A 22,394-nucleotide genomic window follows, 5' to 3' on the forward strand; every position below is an offset into this window, starting at 1 on the left:
AGGAGTCTCGCTCCACAGATAACTCAATGAACATAGCCGTCTTTATCAGTTAGAGAATATTCAACTATTAAGGTGCCTAGTATGAATATGTCTATAAAAAAGGTTTGATGAGCACACGGGCTTTTCAAAGTTAATGTTTGTAAACGGATAATTCCAAGGTTTATAATTTGGCCCTCTATAAAATTTATGAATATATAGCACCTCTAACATTGTTACTTGGCAATTTTCATGAGTAACTTCTACCACCCACCTTTGGAGTTTTTATAATTTGATTTTGGCACTATTTTTTCGCAAATTTAGGTTTGCATACTGTGATTACTTTTAATTGCCTTTTTTGTTTTATTTTACCGCTCTTTGCACATATAATTTAAATGGCCTTCCTGGCTCTTATAACGTCTTCCTGCTTCAGATTGTCTACGTGTCACTCCTTTTTCAGTAATTTGGTCTAAACAGTAAAACTGATGTGATGTAGTGAATTTCCTTTGCATTCTTTTGAGGCGTATTTCATAATCCTTTGTGTTTACTTTGCATTTACTGTGATATGGGTTATCTGCCCATGGAAGATAACATCATCTATTTCGGGGACGCTGAACATTTGAATGCCTTTTGGTTGCCCTAGAATTAAGTGCTTTTTGTCTGACTGACCCAAATCCTGTGCATATTTATCCAGGCTATCTTTTTTAGGCGGGACTAGTCAGTATACTCTGGTGATTACATGGTACCTCAGCTTTTCCAGCATCCCAAATAGAATTGGGTCTAAAATTTGAAGTTGCATAGGTAGTACCTTGGCACTGTGTTGCTGTTCGTCTTGTATCCACAGTCGCACTGTGACTTGACACCCTTTGGGTTTGTTAGCACTGCTGAACATGGATGGACCTAATTCTTCCCTGACATATTTGCAAGACTCTAACAAGTTCTATCTGCTTGTATTTATGACTTCCCAGCGGTATGAGGTCGGATAGTGCTGATCTTGGTTTGTTTGATACCCCGCTTCCACAACCTGCCCTTCCGTCACATGGTGACATTTCCTCTGGAAACTGTCAAAGTGCCCGTCGAGTGTATCGGCCCGTATCGGAGGAGAGGCGGAAGTCGAGGGAGTATCGCGTGTCACGGGAAAGGAATAACAGAGCCGTGCAGCGTTGCCGAGCCAATAACAAGGTCAAACAGGACTGTCTTGTCATCAAGTCTGAGGGCTACCGCGCTTTGGCTGAAGAATACATAAAAGCTGCTCATGAACTAGAGACTGATCGCAAGGTACCGCCGCGTATCCCCTTAGCATTACTAGAGTCGCTTATCCATAAATGCCACTCATCCATACTTCAGATTTTGCTTAGTGATAACAGGCGAATGTCACGTAAATTCTCCACAGTCTAGTGATTAAAGCATTATAAAGCGGCACATGGCAACGACAAGACGTTTTTATTTTATTTGTTAGACTTCCATTCCCTCGTTAGTTCAATTCTTAACTAATTTCTACTAACAGGTAAATGTCTTTTCTTGTGTGAGTGCTCATCAAGCTTATCTAAAATGCGTGCAACTATGCGTCATATTAGCGGTTATTTGCACCTTTGGCCGAATCGATACACCTGTAGAAACCATGCGTTTAACTTACTAGAAAGTATTAGTCTTTTCTATTAGTATGATTATGGCTGATCTTGAAGGGGTTTGTTTTGTTAGCAGCTGGAGGAGTTGTTTCGGCTGTGCATGGCCACGGGCCAGCAAACGAGGCATCTCCAGGCGCTGTTGGGCACAGAGAGTGTGACGCGGACGGGCTTTGAGGAACGCGTGGAAGCCATTCGACAGAGATACGCAAGACGTGTACAGGCAATGACTGAGGGACGCCAGACCGACACTCCCACCACCATTTCTCCCCTCTCCTCCGCCTCGCCTCCTTCCTCCCTCTTCAGCCAGCCGTCTCTGGGGCCTATGGAATTGCAACCTGGACTTCCGTCTTCCCCCTTTTCATAGTTTTAGTTTCTGTTATGTGTACTATATGACCAGGTTTTTTAAGTTGCTATTGTGTAGATGTATTACATTCGACGCTGTATGTTGTTGCTTACTTTTTACCACACAGATAGCTGTTCTCCTATTTCCCCCTACTGTCGACTGAGATTACCTAAACAATGAAGTGGAGCTTGTTCGATTCGAAGCGTAAATTCTCATAACTACAAGGGAATTGTGTCGAAACTCATCCTTGAAGGGAAGGGATTTGGTTTCGCAATTCATATTTGTTATGTAACACTGCCGGTGAGATAAGGCAAGTTGGGGGTCAGTGCCTAACCTAGGCCGATTCCAAGCAAGAAAAGATGACAAGCAGAAATGAATGGAACCAGATATCTGTGGCGGTTCCCACTTTGGGGCCGTGGGTGTCGGTTTGAATCTGCATATATTGGTGAGCTCGCTAGTCCTTATTGTTGTAGGAATTGGAGTTGGGTATTTGACGGTAGAATCAGGCGCTCTCTATGCGATAGAGTCAGGTTAAAAGCGCCTATGTGAGAACCTCTCAGAAAGGACTGTGGAAACTGCCTCGTTTGTTCCACATCAGTAGTAATACTGGAACATGATAGGAAGTCCAAGATTGAAGAAAATAGACCAATTCAGAGTTGCAACGAGGACAGATGTTCCTCAAAAATGCACATTACTTTAAACATTAGTTTGTGCTATTTTTGAACTTACGCATGTTCGCATAGTACGAGTCATGAGAAGGTCCATGCAGCTAAACATAAGGAATAATAAAGCGTAAATCGTAGAGCTATTTGGCGCGAAACTAGTAATTTGCTTTTTAAGTGTAATCATTCAATATAAGATATTCGTCCTTGTGATTGAATCTGCCCGCATTTTTGTAAGTTGAGCTAAAGGATGAATATTTGGTTGTTGTAATCTGTTATTATTCCGGCAATAATTACGCGAAAAGTTAGTTCACGTCAATTTTATGCTACTTCTATCGTGATTACTCAGGAATGTTAATGCGTCACCTCAATAGTAGGCTTGCGGAGGTACCTTTTCGCGTATAAATTTGTCTATTTATATTTAACAAGTAGAGAATTTAGACTACAGGAAGATTTCAGGTTTGCTAAGTTCAACATTTAATTTGACAAAACGACTTACTATACCATGTTTAAAGTCGTCAAATAAAATGTTATTTTTTAATTATTTGATTTTTTTGTCGAGTTTGAATTTACGATAGAATTAAAAGAGCAGTTTTTTGCCACATCATATTTTTGCACGTGAATGGACTCATGAGGACTAGTTATTTCTGAACTGACCACCTTCAACCCGAATGTTAACCCACCCACTTAGAAAGAAATGAGCGTAAACAGGTTTCGAAGGTTTTTTGCACTCCTAATGGTTCTTCAAATGCTAGTTATGATGCGCCACTTGGCAATATTATTCAGTCAATGAGACTTTGGGTTATCGTTTCGAATTTGAATATGCCAAATTTCGACAAATAATTACTAATTTGGCACTTATTTTGGGTATAGTAAGCACTAGAGTTAACATGATACACTGTAATACTTGAAAGATAAACCGTTTTGGACACGTACATCAACTCTAAGTTCAATGGGGTTGCAAGAATGAGATGTATTCACACTGCAGGAATACACGATTTGTTTTTGAAAGAAAATTAACGTAAAATGTAGTTTTATACGAGTAGAATATAATATGGATAAAAAAATCAAATGTGGTGCATCTATATTAGTGAATTGCCTTGCATTTTCTGCTCAAGATATACCTTAATCCTCACTAGTACAGGTAAAGTCAACCCATTTGAAACAGACGTAGGTGGCCAAAGGTGAAGGTACACTAGTACTACTTTTTGCGGTCAGAAACAACTTGATTTGATTCAATCAAAAACCAAATCTATTGCCCAATGATCACTTTAAAAAAGGGCTTTTGGACAGCACACACTATAAATCTGGAAAAAATACTAAGCTTGGTGATTAATCGAAATATGCACAAAAGACGCAGCGTTCGTGCTTTATAAAGACGCTACACTTTTCATTGGATCCATCCACATTGACTATTGAATAAAGATAGCTGCTTCATGAGACGAAAATGAGAGCAAGTTATTTTGCAGCCAGATCTCAATATGTCTTAAGTACATATCATTAAATGGTTTCTATTAGATTTTGTAAAGTCCATTGAAATACGGTGTTAAGCAAGGCAAATCAAACGCACTGTCGGCAGTACACTAATTTGGCTAGCACTGTGTGGTAGAGAGCCGGCCGTTTTGAGTCTGGTGAGGTGAGGAAAGCAATTCCTTGGTGATCAGAAGACCACAGAGAGCGGAGAGCGAAAAGGCCTCTAGCTCTCCTACCTACTGCGAAGTGTGGATTGTCTAGCTGCCTCTCCATACGGCCTGTGACTACATGCCGACTTTGGAATTATGACAACTATACCTAATTTCTCACTGCTCGCTGGTGAGCAATCAGATCATAGCAATGTCAGTTACAATCCAACTTATTATCACATCTATCACCATCAATTTGAATGTATATCTCAACTACCAGATACGGTTATGTTATAACTACAAATGTAAATCTAATCCATAAATTTACATGAAACCACAGCTAAGCTTTATTATAGCGTTGAAGTTTTGTGGATTTAAGAAATTTTAGTCTTTTTATCAATAAACAAGCAAAAGTTGCTTCATAATGGTACTCCTCTACAGAAATAATGACTTAAACTGCTGATAATTAGGTTAAAGTATGGAGCTGTTTTGAACCACAAATCAAAAATGGCGATCTTTCGAAAAAATTCAGCTTCCACTTTGTCGACATTTATGAGTTCATCATTTAGGTTTTCAGAAAAATAAAAAGTTGCAAATTCAAATATTGATAAAATTAACTCATGTAAGGTATGCAAGGCGTCCGATCATACATAAACTAGAAGCGAACTTGTTAAAATCACTTCCAACCATGAAACGGTGCGTTTTATTAAACGCACACTCTGCCCTCAGGCAGGTGCACTAAGACCAACGGAAAAATTCCTATTGCTTTAGTTAGTATACGAGGTTGATTAACAAGAATATGCCTATTACAATTACTTCTTAATGCTGTTAAGCAAATGTACTAGCAACTTCAACATTTTAAACGAAATTGCTCAGTAGATTTGTTTGCCTATACCGATCGCAATTTAGACTAGCAGCATTTAAGCAATTTTTCTACTACCACTATAGAAATTGTTTTTGAAATCCCTTTAAAAGGCAAGCATTTTCAGTTGAAGTTCCCATCATTAATAAAACCATGCGACGGTGTTTTGAGACCTTTACAAAACTATCAATGTTGCGTTATGTCAATAAAACGACGAATGCGGTGGGCATACACCATAATTTGAACTGTTCAATATATCTGACTTTATTTTCATATTTGGTGCGATCAAGAAGGCATTTTTTTAGTTTTTGATGCATGAAAAGTACTTAGGGCTTTGTTCGAAACTAGCTGCGGTATTACAGGTGATTCTGGAAGTTGTACGATTGCCGTTCACGCATTTCCGAACTTGTGAGAGTAATCTATTTTTTTGAAATTAAATCTGTAATTAACGCAATTGGTGATAGCCCGTGCTTTTCACCCTTCGGTTAAGCAGTCCTTCAGTAACCGAATCACGTTTGCTTAAATGCATTGATCCTGATTATTTTTCATTCCTACAAAACTTTTTTCGTACGGAAAATTTCCAAAGGACACATAAGATGATAGTGTTATACCTGCATACAGTTGGATTTGGCAACCGATTTGTTAGTAAAGCAGAAACCTTACAATCTAAAAGCAACATTTTGATCGAATGCTCCAATCCAATTCAGTAAGACCATTATGCGGTAGGTATTTCCGATGGGGAGTATGTGACAGTTTTAGAATTTTTAAATATAGGTGGGAAAATAATATCGAAGTCTTACCATAAATTCCATAACCCAAATAATCATACTCCACTCTTGACATCTTGCGTTTGATATTGAAAACGTTTGCCTTCCTAACTTTCGAAGTGCACTTTGCAATCCGGAAATCTGATACCACCGTTTTTATAAAATCACTTAGTATACAACTAGGAAAAAAACTATTTTCTCTCAAAATGCGAAATCTAGCCCTCAACCCAAATGCCAAATCAAACTAAAGAAAATAACAACAAATCAGTAAAACCCAACACTTAACGTGCCCGAAGACTGATGTTCTTAGAAAAACTTGCAATATTGAGTACCCGTAAAATGGTATATTCGAGATGTTTATCTAATTTGCTATTTACTTCTTTGAAATTAACGTGAAAAATGCGAATGAACAGTAGAATATGCGAAAAAAGATTTTCCTAGATTATTCAAAAGTGCACGGTGCAATTCACACGCAGTGAGTAACCAATTACACATGGATTTCTTACCAACTTGTAGCAAGAACTCATGCAGCCAGCATTTAACTTTAGTACTGTACAACATGTAAAGTGAAACGATCAACATCAAATAAAGGCAGTTTACCTTGACATTTATAAGTCACCCTCCTTAGGTGATCGTGGTAACAAGAAACTTGTCAGGGACTTGAATCCAAGACAGCTTCTTAAGGGAAGACCACTATGAGGAATTTATCAAAGAAAGGAATGTGTGCAGAAATAGTACTAGTATAATGTGACCCCGGCGTTGATACTGCCAAATGTGCATCCAATATAGGCTTTTAGGCATTAAATTGCGTGGGTATAAAGTTGCTGCGGGATGGAGATCATTCTGCTTGCTCTTGAGGCAGCACCGTTAAAAATGACAAAAAGGACTCACTACAGCAAAAAAATGATGGATTTGACTGATTTTCGCACATTTCGTGACAGCAAATTGACATGACATTTTTCTAGGTCTCTTAAGTACAATAAGAAATTCCCCATTAAACAAAATTTTTTACCAATCAAAAGATGTCAAATATTATTTTCAGTATAAAACATGCGTCTGTCGCATATCTGTAGCTAAATGCTCAGGTCCATGAATTTATCGGGCACAGGCATGCACTAGAGTCTCACCAGCTGCATCATTAACAATTCGAAAGTGGTGAGCTAAACACTTTCGCTAGCCTTTCTGCTATTTTTATGTTACCGAAATCGAATAGTCGAACGAGCGTGACTGTTTCCTCCTACAAAGCTTTTACTCCTCCCTTCTAAAGACATCCCATCATAAATAACGGCAAAATGAATATAGTGGAGTCTTGAATGAGAAGGATGAAAGTGCAATATGCAAAAGATTTTGAGCAAAGTAGCTTTAAAATAGGGCTAAACGGAACTTAAGCTATAAAATAAAATTGCAAACTTTAATCTGATAACACTTTTAAATTGACTGGATTAAAACTTTATTTTTTAGTTCTGAATTAAGTGTAGCGCAGTGGAGGTCATTTTTGACAAACATTTGCATTCGCGGATCACACAGCTGAATGTTCTAATTGTATGAAAGTCCGCCATTCATTCCTCGTTCTTTGTGTTCCTCATATGGCTCACAATGTTTTGTAAAGGGAATTTCTGCAAGATTGGGTTATTTGAAGATCCTTTCACTTTATCAAGTCAACAGTCTGGAGTAGCACTATAGAGAAGAGTTCCAAGAGGGATCTAGACAATGTTTTTTAGCAAAATAAGACAACGCAACTGTAAAAAGGGAAACAATTAGATCTAAAAAGAGAGCATGCCTAAAGGATTTTGCAGAAAACCGCCTAAATTCCTCATTATAGTCTTAAAATGTGATACTTTGACATTTTGCGGGGACACTGGAGGTGCTATCGTCCAGTATTTAGTTGCAACGGCGACCATCTATGCCACTTTCTTCCCTTAAGATTTTGCATATGATTGTGTAGTATCACTCTTGAACAACTTGATATCCAGTGTTAAAAAATTTTACATGAATCAAATGTACTCGATCTTGATGTTTTTCTAAGTACAATTACATTATTATTAGCAGGCCCATTTTTAATAAAAACCCCAAATGCAGATAACAAACAAGTACAACCTTCATCGAAGATTTTACCACTTAGTTATCTTTAAAATATCAGAGAGCGATTCATGTTAGTCTTTTGTTGGCATTACCATCTTGTCACAAATAAAATTGGGTACAGATTCCAGAGACCTGGATGAACGATGGCCTGGTAAATTGGCTTAAACTTCGCCGATAAAAGTAATGAAACAACGATTATAAAAATTTCTGGTCAGATAATGAAAATTTAAGTGATTTCGTGGGTTAAACCATAGAAGCTAATAGAGTCACTTCAGTCAGCAGAGGCAGCTTATGGAGGATGAGGGGGATGGGCAAAAGTTATTTGTAAAGTACTTTGAAATTGAAAACAAATAAGTTGAACCATACGAGTGAGTTAGGCATGTATTGACTTAAAAGTTTGGGAATTACGCACTTTTAGGAATGAAATGGGATAGGGTTAGCGACTTATCCATGAGTGAGACCTCGTTACTTACGCTTCTCCGATGGTAGAGGTAGATATTTTATGAGATATATTGCAATGCTTTGGTTATTTGTTTAATTTTTCGCAGTTGTACTTCCGTTGGGCGGTATGGTCTCCGCGCCATATCAGTAGCCACTCAGCTCTTCTGTACGCCGATAATACGTATTCTGCCCAAGTACTATGTTTTTCTTTGTCTTTTTTGAACGTCTCGAGGCTTCACACTATGAGTAGGCTAAAGAGCGAGCCGAGAATAATAAATTGTAACAAAAAAATAACATAAACTCTCCTGTGTTTTCTAGAGGTAAGCGTATAAGTAAAAGCTTTTAAATTCTTGGTCCAAGCAGAACAAGACATTGTTACACCTTTTCTTTCTGCTGAAAGCATAAAATCAACTAACTTTTTCTGATGTTTTGCTAGTGTATCGACGTCTGTCAGATTATTATCCTTTTCTAGAGTGGCTCAAACTAGAAATTCACAAAGTAATTTTGACATCTCAAAGATCTTCCAAGAATCGGTGATTTTTGTAATAACAGTGGGCATCATCTGTTATTTCTTAAACATAGTACCTTTGAGCACATCAAATTTAGTAATCTAAGTAATTTTATATAACTCAACTCACGCATTCCAATGGTGAGAGTAAAAGGAAAACTTTCAAAGAATGATGATTAACCGACAAAACAACAATGCCGGTTCAAAAGATATGCGCTTATGCTCATCGACATTTTGGAATATTCATTTAGATGTCATGAGAAATGCGGCATTTCCAAATATTAGAGGTATTAGGAGTCTTCATTTACCTTAAAAATTTCTCCGGACTTTTAAAAATATTAAAAAAGGAAGAAGAGCTGGTTTGGCGGAAATAAATGTGTAAATCTGTTTTTTCTCAATCGTCTTTGGATAATCCTTTGGAGCAGTAAAATTCAATGTCCATTTTGAGATGCAAGTACCAAAATACACAGATCAAAGATGATCACTTTTACAACTGCAATGTCCGCTTAACTGAATAAGTGTTTTCAGAGGTGTCCTTAGGCATACACAGTAGACACGCATTTACGAAAGATGCATTAATAAATGGGGTGTCAGAAGGCACCTCTCTGGAAGTCGAAGTTCCTCAAAGGAGTCAGGGTTGACAAGAATTCGTCCACTTGCATTCTATGTAAAATATGCCCAGTTTAGGTAGCAGAAAAATCACAAATCACAAAACCACAAATATATTCATTAAGCATACGATGCATACATGCTTGAAGCACTTTATGGAATAGAAAATCTGCAAACTTTTTGAACCTAATTCGTCTTCTGAACGCCCATAAAATTATTTTCGAGTTTTTTACATGTTGGTTGGCTTTTTGCATTCACACAAGGCTCCGATTTCGTGCTATCATCACACGAATGTCGCCTAGAAACATTGACTTAGTGCTTTTATTTAGAGTAAGCTGACAGACATGAAGTTCATGAAGCTTTGCAAGTAATGGATTTACAATAGGCGCAATTTTCTTACAAAAAAGATTTATGGGCATACATGAATTCCATTTACTTTATCATAAGTTTTTTTTTCTTCTAAAGCTATCTCAAAACCAGTCAATCAATTTCAAAGTTCAGGATGTTATAAAAGTAGAATTACCTACAATGCCATCTTCTCCCCTTCCCCAGCAAATGCCAATCGTTCTTTTCGCTATGGTTAAGTTATCGCATGCATTGTGGGATGTGGCCTTCAAGCTGTAAACCATATTCACATAAAACAATCCTACTGTAGCGCCCCGGTTCTTTCTTAAAGACGAAAGAATTCATTATACTAGGGTAGCAAATGTTTTGCCACGAAACTTAAACGAAGAGTCAAGCAAATAACAAAGCTATTACCCTATATCTTTGGAAATGAAAGGAAACGCGCCATATGTATTCCAGTTTACCAAGCGCTTGGTTTCTATTCTACAACCTCGAATCCAGTTGAATGGAGGTCACTTTTATCACTCTGTTAGCAAAATCATAATAATTAAGTTGACAGCATAAAGGGGTGATCAAAAGGTGATATTGCGTTAAGTGCTTCATTTGTCCTTTTATGGTAGTCGGAATGGGCGTTCGTGTAAATAGTACAGCAACCATGTTAACGGTGGGACACTTCCTATTTTGCTTTTAAGGCCAAATACCGTTATGTATATACTGACGGAGTTGCCGATCTTGAAGATGCTTTTAATGACTTCGTTTCAGATAACTCACTCACTTTTTCTCTTGGTGTGTTCAATCAAAGTTCTCTGGAAGGATAGAATGGTGGCAGGTTGGGTTTCAGAGAGGCCAAAAAGGTACGCAATCCTACAAATATAGCAGTATCCACAACAAATCAAATAAGTTTCAAAAATATATTGGTTCCAATAAAAAGAGTGGTGATATCAATGAGTACTGGAAGAGGCGGCATAGGTAATATTAACCTTCCTCTTAAAAAAACGTAGGTCCAAGGTTGCGTATTACGTATCCGCGGTGATGGGGCGAGGTATCATAGAGCGGTAAGGAGAGACCATTGCACCGGGGTGGCAGATGGGAGAAAAGTAGTGGACAAAGTACACACTAGATGTATGGCGCGACTAAAATAAACAAAACTCGATTTCCACTTCATGTGAGGATATGAGAAAGAACATTTGTTGTCTAATTATTTTTTGCAAACGGTCTAATCAAAGCTTCGTGTTAAGGGATCTGACAGCAGATACTGCTTTGATCTGTCATAAATAATGCCGGCTGTCGCATAATTCGTACATTATAGTAGCCATAGGGTACCGCTAGGGCGGGTTATCACTTTGTTCCACCCACTCGGGGCCGTCACACATGCGCGTGCATTGCCAGTGGGCCCGAACTTGCCAGCGTCAGCCATCATGATCAGTCCATCGATTCACATGTACACACATTAATGCCACTACCACTACCACACTTTCGCGTTTAAATGCAAAAAATGTTTATCGGTGGCGTGGATACAAGTGTCTGAATTATAAAATCAGTAGAGACTTTCCCTGCTCAATCTAAAGTTAGCTTTCAGCCACTTCTTCCAATAGGCCTCAGACTTCGTTAACACAATGGAGTATTTACAAATTGCATTCTGCGGGTCAATCAATTTAATACGCTAGCCTTGTCATAACACTGAAACATCTGACCACTACAGGAACCCAAATTTACTATTTTTGAAAGGCATTCTCTGAATAATCAAGTATACACTGTATGTCAGGAATTATCCTACCCTAGTTAAAAAATATTGCAAGAGAAGTGCCATAAGGGCCAACACATTTCCTTCTGATTGTAGAAATGAGGTCAAAAGCTGTCTAATAGAATGTGACTGTATTTAAAAATAGGCCGTTACACCACGGCTTTCAGCTTATTTTGCTGGCCAAATTTGACAATTTGTTAAAAAAAGAAGATATTTCAAATGATCAAGTCAGTGAGTCAGTGATACGCGTTAATTTACACATTACACTCCCTTTGACTTCGTATGCGTGTGCTTTCCCTGGACCGCAGAGAAGGCTACCCTATCCTCGGTGCACACGCACTGTCGAACCCCAGTGGCATATTTTAGCATGTGTGGTATACCGATTAATTAACGTCATAATAAGGTTTTTCTATCCAAGTTTTTAGAAGACTATCAGCGTCTATTCTACTTTTAATGTGCACGCGGCCTTAGTCAAACAGAATAGATGTATTCGCAATGGTTACGGTGATTAATTTCAATCTTCTAAGTCAAATTGCATACTTAGAAGACAGTGTGAATAATGAACCGAATCGCACCAAACTTTTGCTGATCATTGTTTTTTGGGGATTTACCAGTCAGTTTCTTGAATTGCAGATGAAGGCATCGGTGTAGATGAACAAAATTTAGTCACGTGGAAAACTGGTGAAGTAAGGAACGGTAAAGGTTACAAAACTGCATGTGCGCAGATGGTTTTTCTTTTGCGTCCTTTTTATCCACGCGAAACAGCTAAGTGCATTTCCATCGTTTTCATTATCTTAATTCTTGTGGTAAATAAATATGATTGCCACTAAAGCAGATGCCTTGTGAATAATATTTGTGAACTAGTTAACTAACCTTAAATAAATTATTATCTAAGGGAACGCGTCCAAGAAGGTAACAGATCCAGTTCACTTCGAAAAAAAAAACCTATAGTGTTTTTGTCCTAATTCAAAAGCTTCTGCATACAACCACAAGTGTTACAAGCTTTAAGGGGAAAATACCACGTGTACGCGAATGTCAGCCAGGCGGTGCCCGGGTTGCATTCAAAATGTCTGATATCGAGCGTCGCTGCACATCCACCGGATCAACGCACTCCGCATCTCCCAGCCATACTAGAGGCGCTGATGGGCAACTAGTTAAGTCGAATGGAATGCTTTGCAACAGGAAAGATAGTATGATCTTGAGAGCTATTAAAATTTTCCCTCTTTGTCTCAGATTAAGTCGCTTAATTATCCTTTGCAAAAGTATGATTTTTGGTGCAGTTTTTAGGTGCTAGAATCCTACTGATGATTTGTAAACTGTGCGAGTGCCGATCTATTTTTTGTAAAATACACAGTGGCACTTTTGTACAAACACATACAGTTTCGGAAAAGCACTGATACGGTTCAAGTTACGTTTCGCTTATACAACGAGGAAATGCCTGCGATTTGTCAACAGATATGCATACTAATGACAAAACACTGCTTTTTATTAGATACAGTAGCCTCTATTATTGTGTAAAACAGATTTCCGTTAGATTTTGAGTACATCAGGCGGTGTCTATAAGCGAGTAGTGATTAGTTCAGTAAATGATACCCTCTTATTCGTGTTTGCTACTCAGTTTTACACAAGAATTACCACGCAATTCTGTAAATATTCTGTAAACAAACATCAACATAAACAATTACTTCAAGTATAGGACTAACTAGGCTATAAATTCATTACTAACTTTGAGAATGTTCAGCCAAAATAAACGACTTCACAATTTTTTTGCAATATTATAGATAGTAAAGTCAGTTGGGCTGCTTTACCTGAACCGTTACTGGGCCTTATTTTATGGTGCAGTATCAACATATTATTACGAACCAGTTTCAACCAAGAAAAGGGGCTTTTAAATGATTCAACTATTAAAAATGGTTTCAAGTACTTTTTTGAGGATAAAGTTCACCTCACATATGTTCTAGAGATATAGAACGCAACTTTTATGCATTTTGGAATCAACGCAACTTACTATTATAGGGTGTGGATTCGGTGTAGTTTAAGCTAGTTATGCCTGAAGATTGAGAGTTTTAAAAAAAACTACGAAGTGGAAGTTTCATCTTTTCATTAACATTTTGTTACATTAGCCAAGTAGCGATTTGGTTCCCCAATCACGGGTGGTCACATTTGGAGGAAAATAATGCTCGGAATTAACTTCAAATTAGGCCGGAAATTACGCCGCTCTACGTAAATGAGCAATTTAGTTCAAATCAGCACAACAGCATAGCATCTACAATCTTCTTTACCACCGTCAACTCTACCGCTGCAAATTGATTACATGAAAACCCACCCAACAAGGTTATAAATAAATACAAAACGTTTGCATGAACCATGCTATTGTATTGGCCAAAAGTTCATAGAGGAATTAAGAGTAGTTACAATCTGTTTGAAACTAAAATGGTAAAGTGGGATCGGGAAGCTCTCCAGGATGCTGAGTTTTAATTTGACTCTCACAAGCCTAATTCAAAAGGAGGATAGCCTCAAGCGGCTAGGATGTAAATCACGTCGGAAGGGGGTGTTAAATGCTCTACTTTTGCACGGTAATCTGCTTGGAACTTCGGAAGAATGTTAGAGGCATGTTGACGTCAGAGCTCTGGTACTGCGTTCCGAAGTCCACTCTAATACGTTGAATGGCATTCGCGCTGCAGGCCTCCGTCTGCATGCTGGTCTCAGTTTGATTGGTAGGTTGGAGATCTACTTGAATGGCCCGGTGGCGTCGTGAGTCGCGCTCCGCCGGCAAAGGTCGTCCGTTCACGTCCGTGGGACTGGCTTGCACGGCTTTGCAGGCAAACTTCTCCCGGTTGGCGAACGCCTGGGCGGCCAGTTGGCCTGGTGTCGCGCGTCTCCCCAAATTGGCGCCCTCACCGGGTATGAACTTACCAAGGCGACGAGTCCAATGGGCGCTATAGGAGGGCGGTATCATGCCAGCGGCTTCGGCTGGAGGAGCAAATCGAACTCTTTTGGATGCCTTTTGAGGGCTGTTGCTTGTAACTGAGGAGCTGTCTGTCTCATTGCCTGTTTCGTTGCCTCCATTATCTTCCTTCGATTTGACGTTCACTTGTTGAGAAAAATTATGCTCCAATGTTTCGATCTCCTTGATTAACTGAGACCAGTTTTCTTGATTTGGAAGGGAAGCGCTAAGCTCTCCCAAAACACTGCAATACTTCTCACGTATATGACTTGCTTCGATTAGAGCCTCGACGGGGTGGAGAGTATAGATAGCTTCCATTACGTCATCTTCATCCTTAATTTCATCCCAATTAGCGAGAGAGGCTGCTATAGTCTCACACTGTGAGGTCAGTTGATCTAAAGTGACGCCTACGTCCATATCCAGTTCACGTAGCAGGTTCTCCTTCTGTGTTGCGATACTGTTTATCAGGTTACCAGCAGCCGCGTTGATTGCGGACTTGATAGAAAGCACATTTGAGGCACAGGATTTTAAGCCGAGAAGTAGAAGCTCCAAGCGTTCAGCCTTCTGTTTGCAATCGAAAATTGACTTGTTAACGTTTTGTTCGAGATTTATGAGACCCTGACGAATCGACAGAACTTCGTGATCAGCGTGACCTGCCGCATGAGAGAGGTCTTCATTGGCACCCTCACAGTTTAAGCCTGAAACGCTTGATTCAAACGTACAGACAAGGCATACCAGTTCTCCACATGTTAAACAGAAAAAGCGTTTGGCTTCACGTGGATGTCGAGAGCATGACATTTGAGTAAGCTGATCCAATTGAATAATTACATGGTTGGCTGTAACAGCTACTTTTGCATGATTTTTCAAGCAGTAATCACACAGACGTTTCGCACACTCTAGACATGCAGCAACGGCTTCATTGGGTCTGGTCGGTTTATAACTCGATGAAGATGCAAATAGTTCATCATCTGATGCGTTCATTGACATTTTTTTCTGTCCATTTCGGATATGACGGCGACTGCTACGCGAACGGTTGCCCAGACTTCCTCGATGTAGAAGTCCTCCATTACGATAGTGGTCGTCTTCATCTTCTGTAGGCTGAATATCACTTGTACTATCACCATTTTCTGCGTCTGTCCATGGCCTGTGATTCTCAGGTTTAGAATAGGGCGAAGGTGCATCAGTGAGAGCGATATCAGGATAGATAGCCGGATTCCCTGAAGAGCAGACGTCGCAAACCGGATAGTTGGGAATTCTTCCAACAATACAGGCCAATTTTCCAGCCATTTGATCATCGGGAAGACCGTGGACTCCGGAGGATGGCAAGGTGGTCTTTCTGGTACACAGTGGACATTGAATAGAATCATCTGAGAGTCGTGATTTGTCATACTGGTGATCAGTGGTCTTGAAAGCCCGCGTCCAGCGTCCCTTGTATTGAGATACAGAGGAGGTGGAAGAATAACCTGAGGACCTCTGCAGCTGCTCTAATTCGCGGCGCTTTCGTGCTGCCTCCAGCGTTTCCTGTTCAAGAACATGCTCTAGGCACGGCTTACAGAAAGTGTGCATGCATGCTAACACCTTAGGAGTAGTGAAAGGATTGTTACAAATGCGACATGTAAGAAAATTCGCCTCAAGACTCCTTCTGATCTCCATACTTCTTGAAGTGGTTGCACGTTTAGGCTGCACCGACACACTTTGGAGGCTAACAGGTTGTAAATGACGAACTGGGACGTTGGCAGTAATACCTACTCGCCCTCGATCAGCACAGCGCACAGCAAACCGCGGTACATGGTTCAAACTTCGCGCACACGTCCACACTTCATATGTGGTTGGCTGAAGTTGTATGACCTTCGCCTGGCCAATGTTGTGAAGCGTGTGCGTCCATGCTACTACCCGATAGGGTCACACACACTATTAGCTAATCCCGACGGAGTGAAAAAGGGCGGTTCACTGTAGAACTGCACATTTATCAGTGCACCAATAGTAGGGCATGTGGCTACATGACCCAAACAATAAACGCCATAGCAGCAGAAGTTAGTGAAAAACGCATTTTAGAGATAGATCATGTGAATTATTGAGTGATTTTAGGGAAGTAGATCATAAAATATCCAATCATTTCGTTAAGAATCTCACAAGTTTCTAGTGCATGTTCACTTTCCTTTTCATTAGAGGATGACACCATAGCTAGGTTTATTAGACATGCATACACGGTCACTTTCTACTCAAAATCGACAGAAACATTCGCTGCGGACATTAGTGCCGTTGATAACGGTGAATGCACTCTTAATCATTTCCTTTAAGATTGAAGATCCTAATTATTGCAATCGCGTAAACAGTAAATTAAGTGCCTCAGTATATTTTTAGTCCCTAGGCCAGACTGAACCACAGTTATTTCAAATATCTGCTGGCTACATTGCATGGATTAAATTTGGCAGACCAAGACACAGCGAGACGCAAGTGAGTGTGCAGTCGTTTAAAGTGGCTCGCGAGCCCTCAGCAGACAACAGCTTTCCACACCAAAGCCATGGCTTTCACGCTGGAGTGAATCACCCTCCTGCCATTGGTCAAAAGTCCCAGTCTCTAAACCCTCAGCTGACATCGATCAACTGTGCCACGGACACCCTTATTGTTCTTCGGACAGCGCGTACTGATCAGACAGATTGGAAGGTCTGAACAGCGCCCCCTATTAGTTGGTTTTACAAGTGCGAACAATGCGTTAGAATATGTTTCGTAAAGATCATTCGCTGATCGTGTTTCTATATCCTGAGGTAAAGAGTAGTTTTGGCAGACGGGCTGTTCAGCCAGGATGGTTTATACAGCATCCTCGTGACCCTTTCAATAGGGCGAGAAAAAATTATGAGGACAGCGCGGTCAGGAAGGGCATTTCAATGTCTTTCTCAGTGTATACTGTTCACTTAACCTAGAATTTATAAATGTTTAAAAAATCGCCTTAGGTCATGTAATGAAAATGGAACTGCATGGTTTGCATGAAGCACATACCTACCTACAACTTCAATTATCCTTCAACTTGTTAGGGATTGCAAAGTAGAAGTAAAAACTTTTAGCAAATTGGCAAAATAAACGACCACTTCGAGCACGGCAGAAGGCGTAATGTCAACTTTTGCTGATATGTAGACCTATGGTTAATTTGCAACTACTTTTTTCCTGTCTGCAAAAAGAATACGCAAAAACAACTAACGAATCTCGTCAGTTGGTTTACTGGACTTCAAATATTCCATGCATTTACGCCAAATTATTGCATTCGAATGCGATTGCCTTTACCTGAATATCCCTTTGGGGCAATAAGACGAAAGACAAATTTGCCTGTCAGGGAGGGATCCTATCGACTGCCAAAGGAGGCGTATCATCACATTAAGCTTAAAATGTAGAGCGTTATCTTTTGTTGTTACTTGCCTACAGCTTGAGTTTGGTCAAATAAGGTGTGTTTAATTTAATACTTTTGAACAGTTTGTGCACTAGATTTAACAAATTTTGCAGTTTCATAAAATTCTGTAAAAGGTACAAATCCACTGTAAATGTTCGGCAGACTGTAATCGCTTAGTATTATTGGCTTATATCCAGCCTTTTCGAAAAATGAAAGCATTACCTTCAGTCTTGAAGGTTTTAAATAGATGTACTTCTGAGTTTAACTTTGTAAACTCTAAGCGATGGCGCAATATGCTATTTTGTTAAAGGAGATGTTTAAATATTTAGACGCACAATATTTTAGCAGTAAAAGTGGGGTTCTTAAAGAATGGAAACCACCTTGCCAACTCACAAAGCACGGAAAACATTTGTGTTTTTATTGAGCAACGATTACTGATGCCCGTAGTGACAGACGTCATGGAGAATGTGAAAGATGCGCACAACTGTGTTGACCAAATGACGGGTAAGATATGAAAGCATGGTAAAACTATAACTGCTTTCTTCTAGTTTTAGCAAAGACGCAACTAATCCTCACTGTGTTTCATTTTCATTTGTTAAACTATAGTGACGTATTCTACATCGCCATTTTGGTTTTACAGTCCCAAAAGTTCTCCACGGATTATGACATCGCCCATTTGATTTAATTAAATCTCCGGTCTCGGATTAATTTACTCCTTGTTAGATCATCTTTATTCAATTTTTACAAAAAACAGCTCCAGTTAAAACTCACGAAATAAACGAATGGGCTGGTGGGCTGCGGCGACTTTTAGGCGGGAAATTGGTTGAATATTTGTCAATATTCACTTGGTGGGACTAAAATTCCATGAAATTATACGTGCTTAGATGAATTATGTCTACCATGCTCGGACAAATTTATTCCAGTCCGTTGTGAAACCACCACTAGATAGTTGAGTGATGAATTACATAGCTGCTATTATCGCGAAAATATCATTCGGATGTGCGCGCAACTACAAATGGATCTTTATATACTATCGCGTATATAATGGTAAGTTGGGCGGAATTGCGCAATCTGATCCGCTTATATTAACTTCATTCATGCTCCCAGTATTGTGTCTCATTGCTTTCCATTTATTTCATAAATGAAGCTTGTTATCCGAGTTCGCAACCGTACTGTAATTTCTTTGCTGCCAATTTGGCAAACAGCGAAAAGTGATCGTCTGTGTTCGGCTCCCTTAGACACCATTCAGACAGCAAACTGCTGGAGATGCCTGCAACCCCAGAAAAACTTTATTGCTCAAACATCCAGAAGTTTCCAATGTCGTGGGTATTTTCACAAACATCGGGGAAAGCCTCTCTCTCAGTCCTTCCTGATTAGCTGAGATTGTGTTAGTTGCACTTTGTGTGTGTCAATAGTCACTCTGAACTTAAGGTAGATCATTCACTGTAATTAGGCTTGACCAAGCCGACGGAGTGACTGAGACCCAAACTCGAGTTCAGGCACATGGACGAGCAGTCTCACCTCTGCGTTGACCCACCTGCCTTAGTCAATAAAGACGTCTGAACGGTGGCCTACATGGGATTCAGGCTACTCAAGCACGAAAATGTCAGTTTCTAACGCAAACAGCACAGCTAGGTGCGTCCTGAAAAAGTACACAGCCTCTAGTGTCTTGTGATTTCCAGTCTTTCGCGTGCGAACAGGTTTATGGGAAATGCGTGGTTTGCCGTTACTACATTCCTCGTTGAGTGACAATGAGCTTGTCTACTGTTAATCAATTTAAAAACCAAGTAAATAAAATGATAAAAATCAGAGTAATCCTTCTTTTCATTGCATGGGCTACAATCCATAATTAAAATAGGTGTATTCATTCGATTCGCATGCATGGGAATCTTCCCAAGCGTGGATGACACACATTTCGCCAGTATAAACCAATACACTTGCCTCTTTTTTTCTTGTTTCACTTTTGCTCACGAACTAATTTGATAATACCAATAAGGTACTAAATTTCCTTTGAAATTCACCTTTAATGCCCTCTTTCATCAACGAGGGCCTTTTAACTGAAAATTTTGCCTGAAGAGTGTATTTCAAGTAAGTAACGAGTAGGTCTTTACTCAGTTTAACTCGAATGAAATCCAACCGAAGGTTCCATACTCCCTACCTGTTGCTATTAGCCATGATATTCGGAAAGATTTTGGCGAAGGTATCCGCGAATCGGCATATCATGTTCGTTTTACTATGGTACTTACAGATTTAAGTAGAAATATCAGGATATTAATAGTAACAATAGTTCGATCAACAAAGGACGGGTCTTTGTGAAGCTCAACAATTACCGAAATTCCCAAAAGTTGAAACATTACTACTAAGTTATTCAAAGGGCTTCACTTGTTTTAATTTTAACCAGAAAGTTCCTAAAAGTCTCACGACGTGCAAAAAAATGCAATAGAAGAATAATAGCCTAAAAGTTGAAAGCGTATATTAGGGCGAAAGTAGGCGGCATGTTCTTGTGATACAGAACTCTTTCAAATGGATGTTGGAGGCACATTCAAAGAACGCGCATCGTTCGATGTTATGCTTGAACAGTAACGCACAGCATCCTTTAGCACTGACTCCAAAGAACTGCTGCTTAAACATTGCGATGCAAAACAAGGACGGCATTGTCGGTACGCTGCAGCACCAGTAAGTAATGAAATGCATATGTATTTTAAATAGAATCTAGATTAAAATAATTACCAATTTTGGGTAGGACTGACGAGGCTCATGTTGATCCATTTTAATAGAAGGATTTAATGGCTGAACCTACTTACTCTAGTCATCATAGGGAATTTTGTCCCCTCTCCCCGACGCAGTGAAAAAAAGGAATATGCACAAGTGTTCAGGCAATATAAGAAATCAGAAAATAGAAGCGATATTGTATTGCCTTGTGTTTGAGGTTGATTCACAAAAATTGTCCATAGTCTTATGAAGCATATGAAATTTGAAGTCGAGATCTAGGCGGCATTCTAACTCATGTCGGCGCGCATTTGAACCTACACTCATTGCTGTGAGGTTAAGAGCGAATCAAATCTAACGCACCCACACACGAGTACGATTGGCTAGTGCGAAGGTTGCGCGATCAGGAAATTGTTGGACAAATCAGGTATGTCTGCCTTCGACGAACTTGAACAAATCTTTACAACAATTAAAGCCCATTCACTTCAAGCATACTCTTTGTTCATTTGTTGCACGAGAGTGCAAGGTAGTGTTCATTTTTCCTCCGGAGCGTCGCGTCTATAATTCAGCAGCCATATATTTCTGTATACTCTTCTGCCGTAAAACAGAGAACAAACTCAAAACGCATCGTGATATGATCACCTTGCCTTTAAATTATATATCCGCTTGGGTTTCATAATAGAAAAGTCGGCTATTTCACCATTTAGCCAAGTGGGCCTAGCAATTGTACCAATGGTACACCATTTGACTTTAACAGGGCAAAAAAAAACAAAAAAAACACACATTTTTTACTATCCTATCTTTTACAATTCCACTTCTTATCTGCCGGGCCAAAATAATGCTTTGTTTGATTAATTCTGAGTAAGATGTGTGAGGAAATTGCAAGTGATTCGAACATGACAATTAAATCTTCGTAAAAATCTAAATTTGATTGACGTGATGCATACACAAGATAGGCCTGACAATTACTATGTTACAGCGGTAACAAGACGTCCTGGCAATAGTTTCGTCAGCTCATTAACTAAAGACGTTAGGAAACACTAACAACTCACGTGTGGTGCCAAATCATATTTGCACGAGCTCAAAATACCCGCTAATCCCAACCTATTCAAGTTTCAATTGATCAAAGGAAAGCTCTCACCTCAACGTGGGAGCATCTATAAAACCCACATCTGGGAAGGAAGTGTAAGTTAATTGCTGCTTCCAGAGCTTTCTTCTCTAATGTCCCGTGCAGATTCAAAATCTAAAGAAATCTGCACTCAGATTTTGATTTGTGTCCAAATTAATTAGTATTCATGCAAACATGTTTAAAATTTTCAAACAATGCAGTGTCCGACAATAAGTTTTTGAAAAAATGTGGTTGTGAAATTTGCATTTGCCGACTATTACCATTTTTGAAGTCGAAACATAATCACCGTGTCATAGATGCATGCTACTTTTAGGAGGTAGTGTAATTAATGGTACATTTATGAAATGGGTCGCATAAAATTGTAGATACCTACGTTTGGTGTGTTGAAACATACGAGATCATGGTAGAATTTATTTCGAAACACGAGTCATCGACTTGCTGAGCCTCCAGGGGCCAATTATTTCTCAGAGTGGACCACTCTGTTTCTAAATAGCTAAGAAAGTGGTTGCTTTCTAAGTGGTTACTTTTTGCTAAAAAGAAGGCGAACTTAAAATGCGTATGGAATTTGGCATTTTAATTAACAAAACTACCTATTCAATCATTTGGAACCTGTCAGAGAGCCGCCTACGCAGATA

At 39.4% G+C, this 22,394-nt stretch overlaps 3 protein-coding genes across 3 annotated transcripts; 2 read left to right on the forward strand and 1 right to left on the reverse strand. All coding sequences in view use genetic code 11, as the record gives it.

Annotated features, from left to right (window-relative positions):
• Window positions 1–948: 948 nt before the first annotated feature.
• Window positions 949–1,968, forward strand: EGR_01693 (hypothetical protein; the record flags this gene model as incomplete). Its single annotated transcript, XM_024490942.1, has 2 exons — window positions 949–1,254; window positions 1,678–1,968. 2 exons carry the CDS (start codon window positions 949–951, stop codon window positions 1,966–1,968), a joined length of 597 nt encoding a protein of 198 aa, XP_024354807.1.
• A 7,092-nt stretch (window positions 1,969–9,060) lies between these two features.
• Window positions 9,061–13,558, forward strand: EGR_01694 (hypothetical protein; the record flags this gene model as incomplete). The annotated part of the gene is made up of 8 exons (XM_024490943.1): window positions 9,061–9,178; window positions 9,239–9,269; window positions 9,665–9,830; window positions 9,966–10,013; window positions 10,648–10,814; window positions 11,735–11,820; window positions 12,223–12,285; window positions 13,371–13,558. The coding sequence occupies 8 exons, from the start codon at window positions 9,061–9,063 to the stop codon at window positions 13,556–13,558; spliced, it is 867 nt and encodes a 288-aa protein (XP_024354808.1).
• A 594-nt stretch (window positions 13,559–14,152) lies between these two features.
• Window positions 14,153–16,189, reverse strand: EGR_01695 (trim56 protein; the record flags this gene model as incomplete). The annotated part of the gene is made up of 1 exon (XM_024490944.1): window positions 14,153–16,189. One exon carries the CDS (start codon window positions 16,187–16,189, stop codon window positions 14,153–14,155), a length of 2,037 nt encoding a protein of 678 aa, XP_024354809.1.
• Between the last annotated feature and the right edge of the window lie 6,205 nt (window positions 16,190–22,394).

The sequence above is a fragment of the Echinococcus granulosus genome (assembly GCF_000524195.1).
Source record: "Echinococcus granulosus chromosome Unknown EG_S00006, whole genome shotgun sequence".
NCBI classification, from domain to species: Eukaryota; Metazoa; Platyhelminthes; class Cestoda; order Cyclophyllidea; family Taeniidae; genus Echinococcus; species Echinococcus granulosus.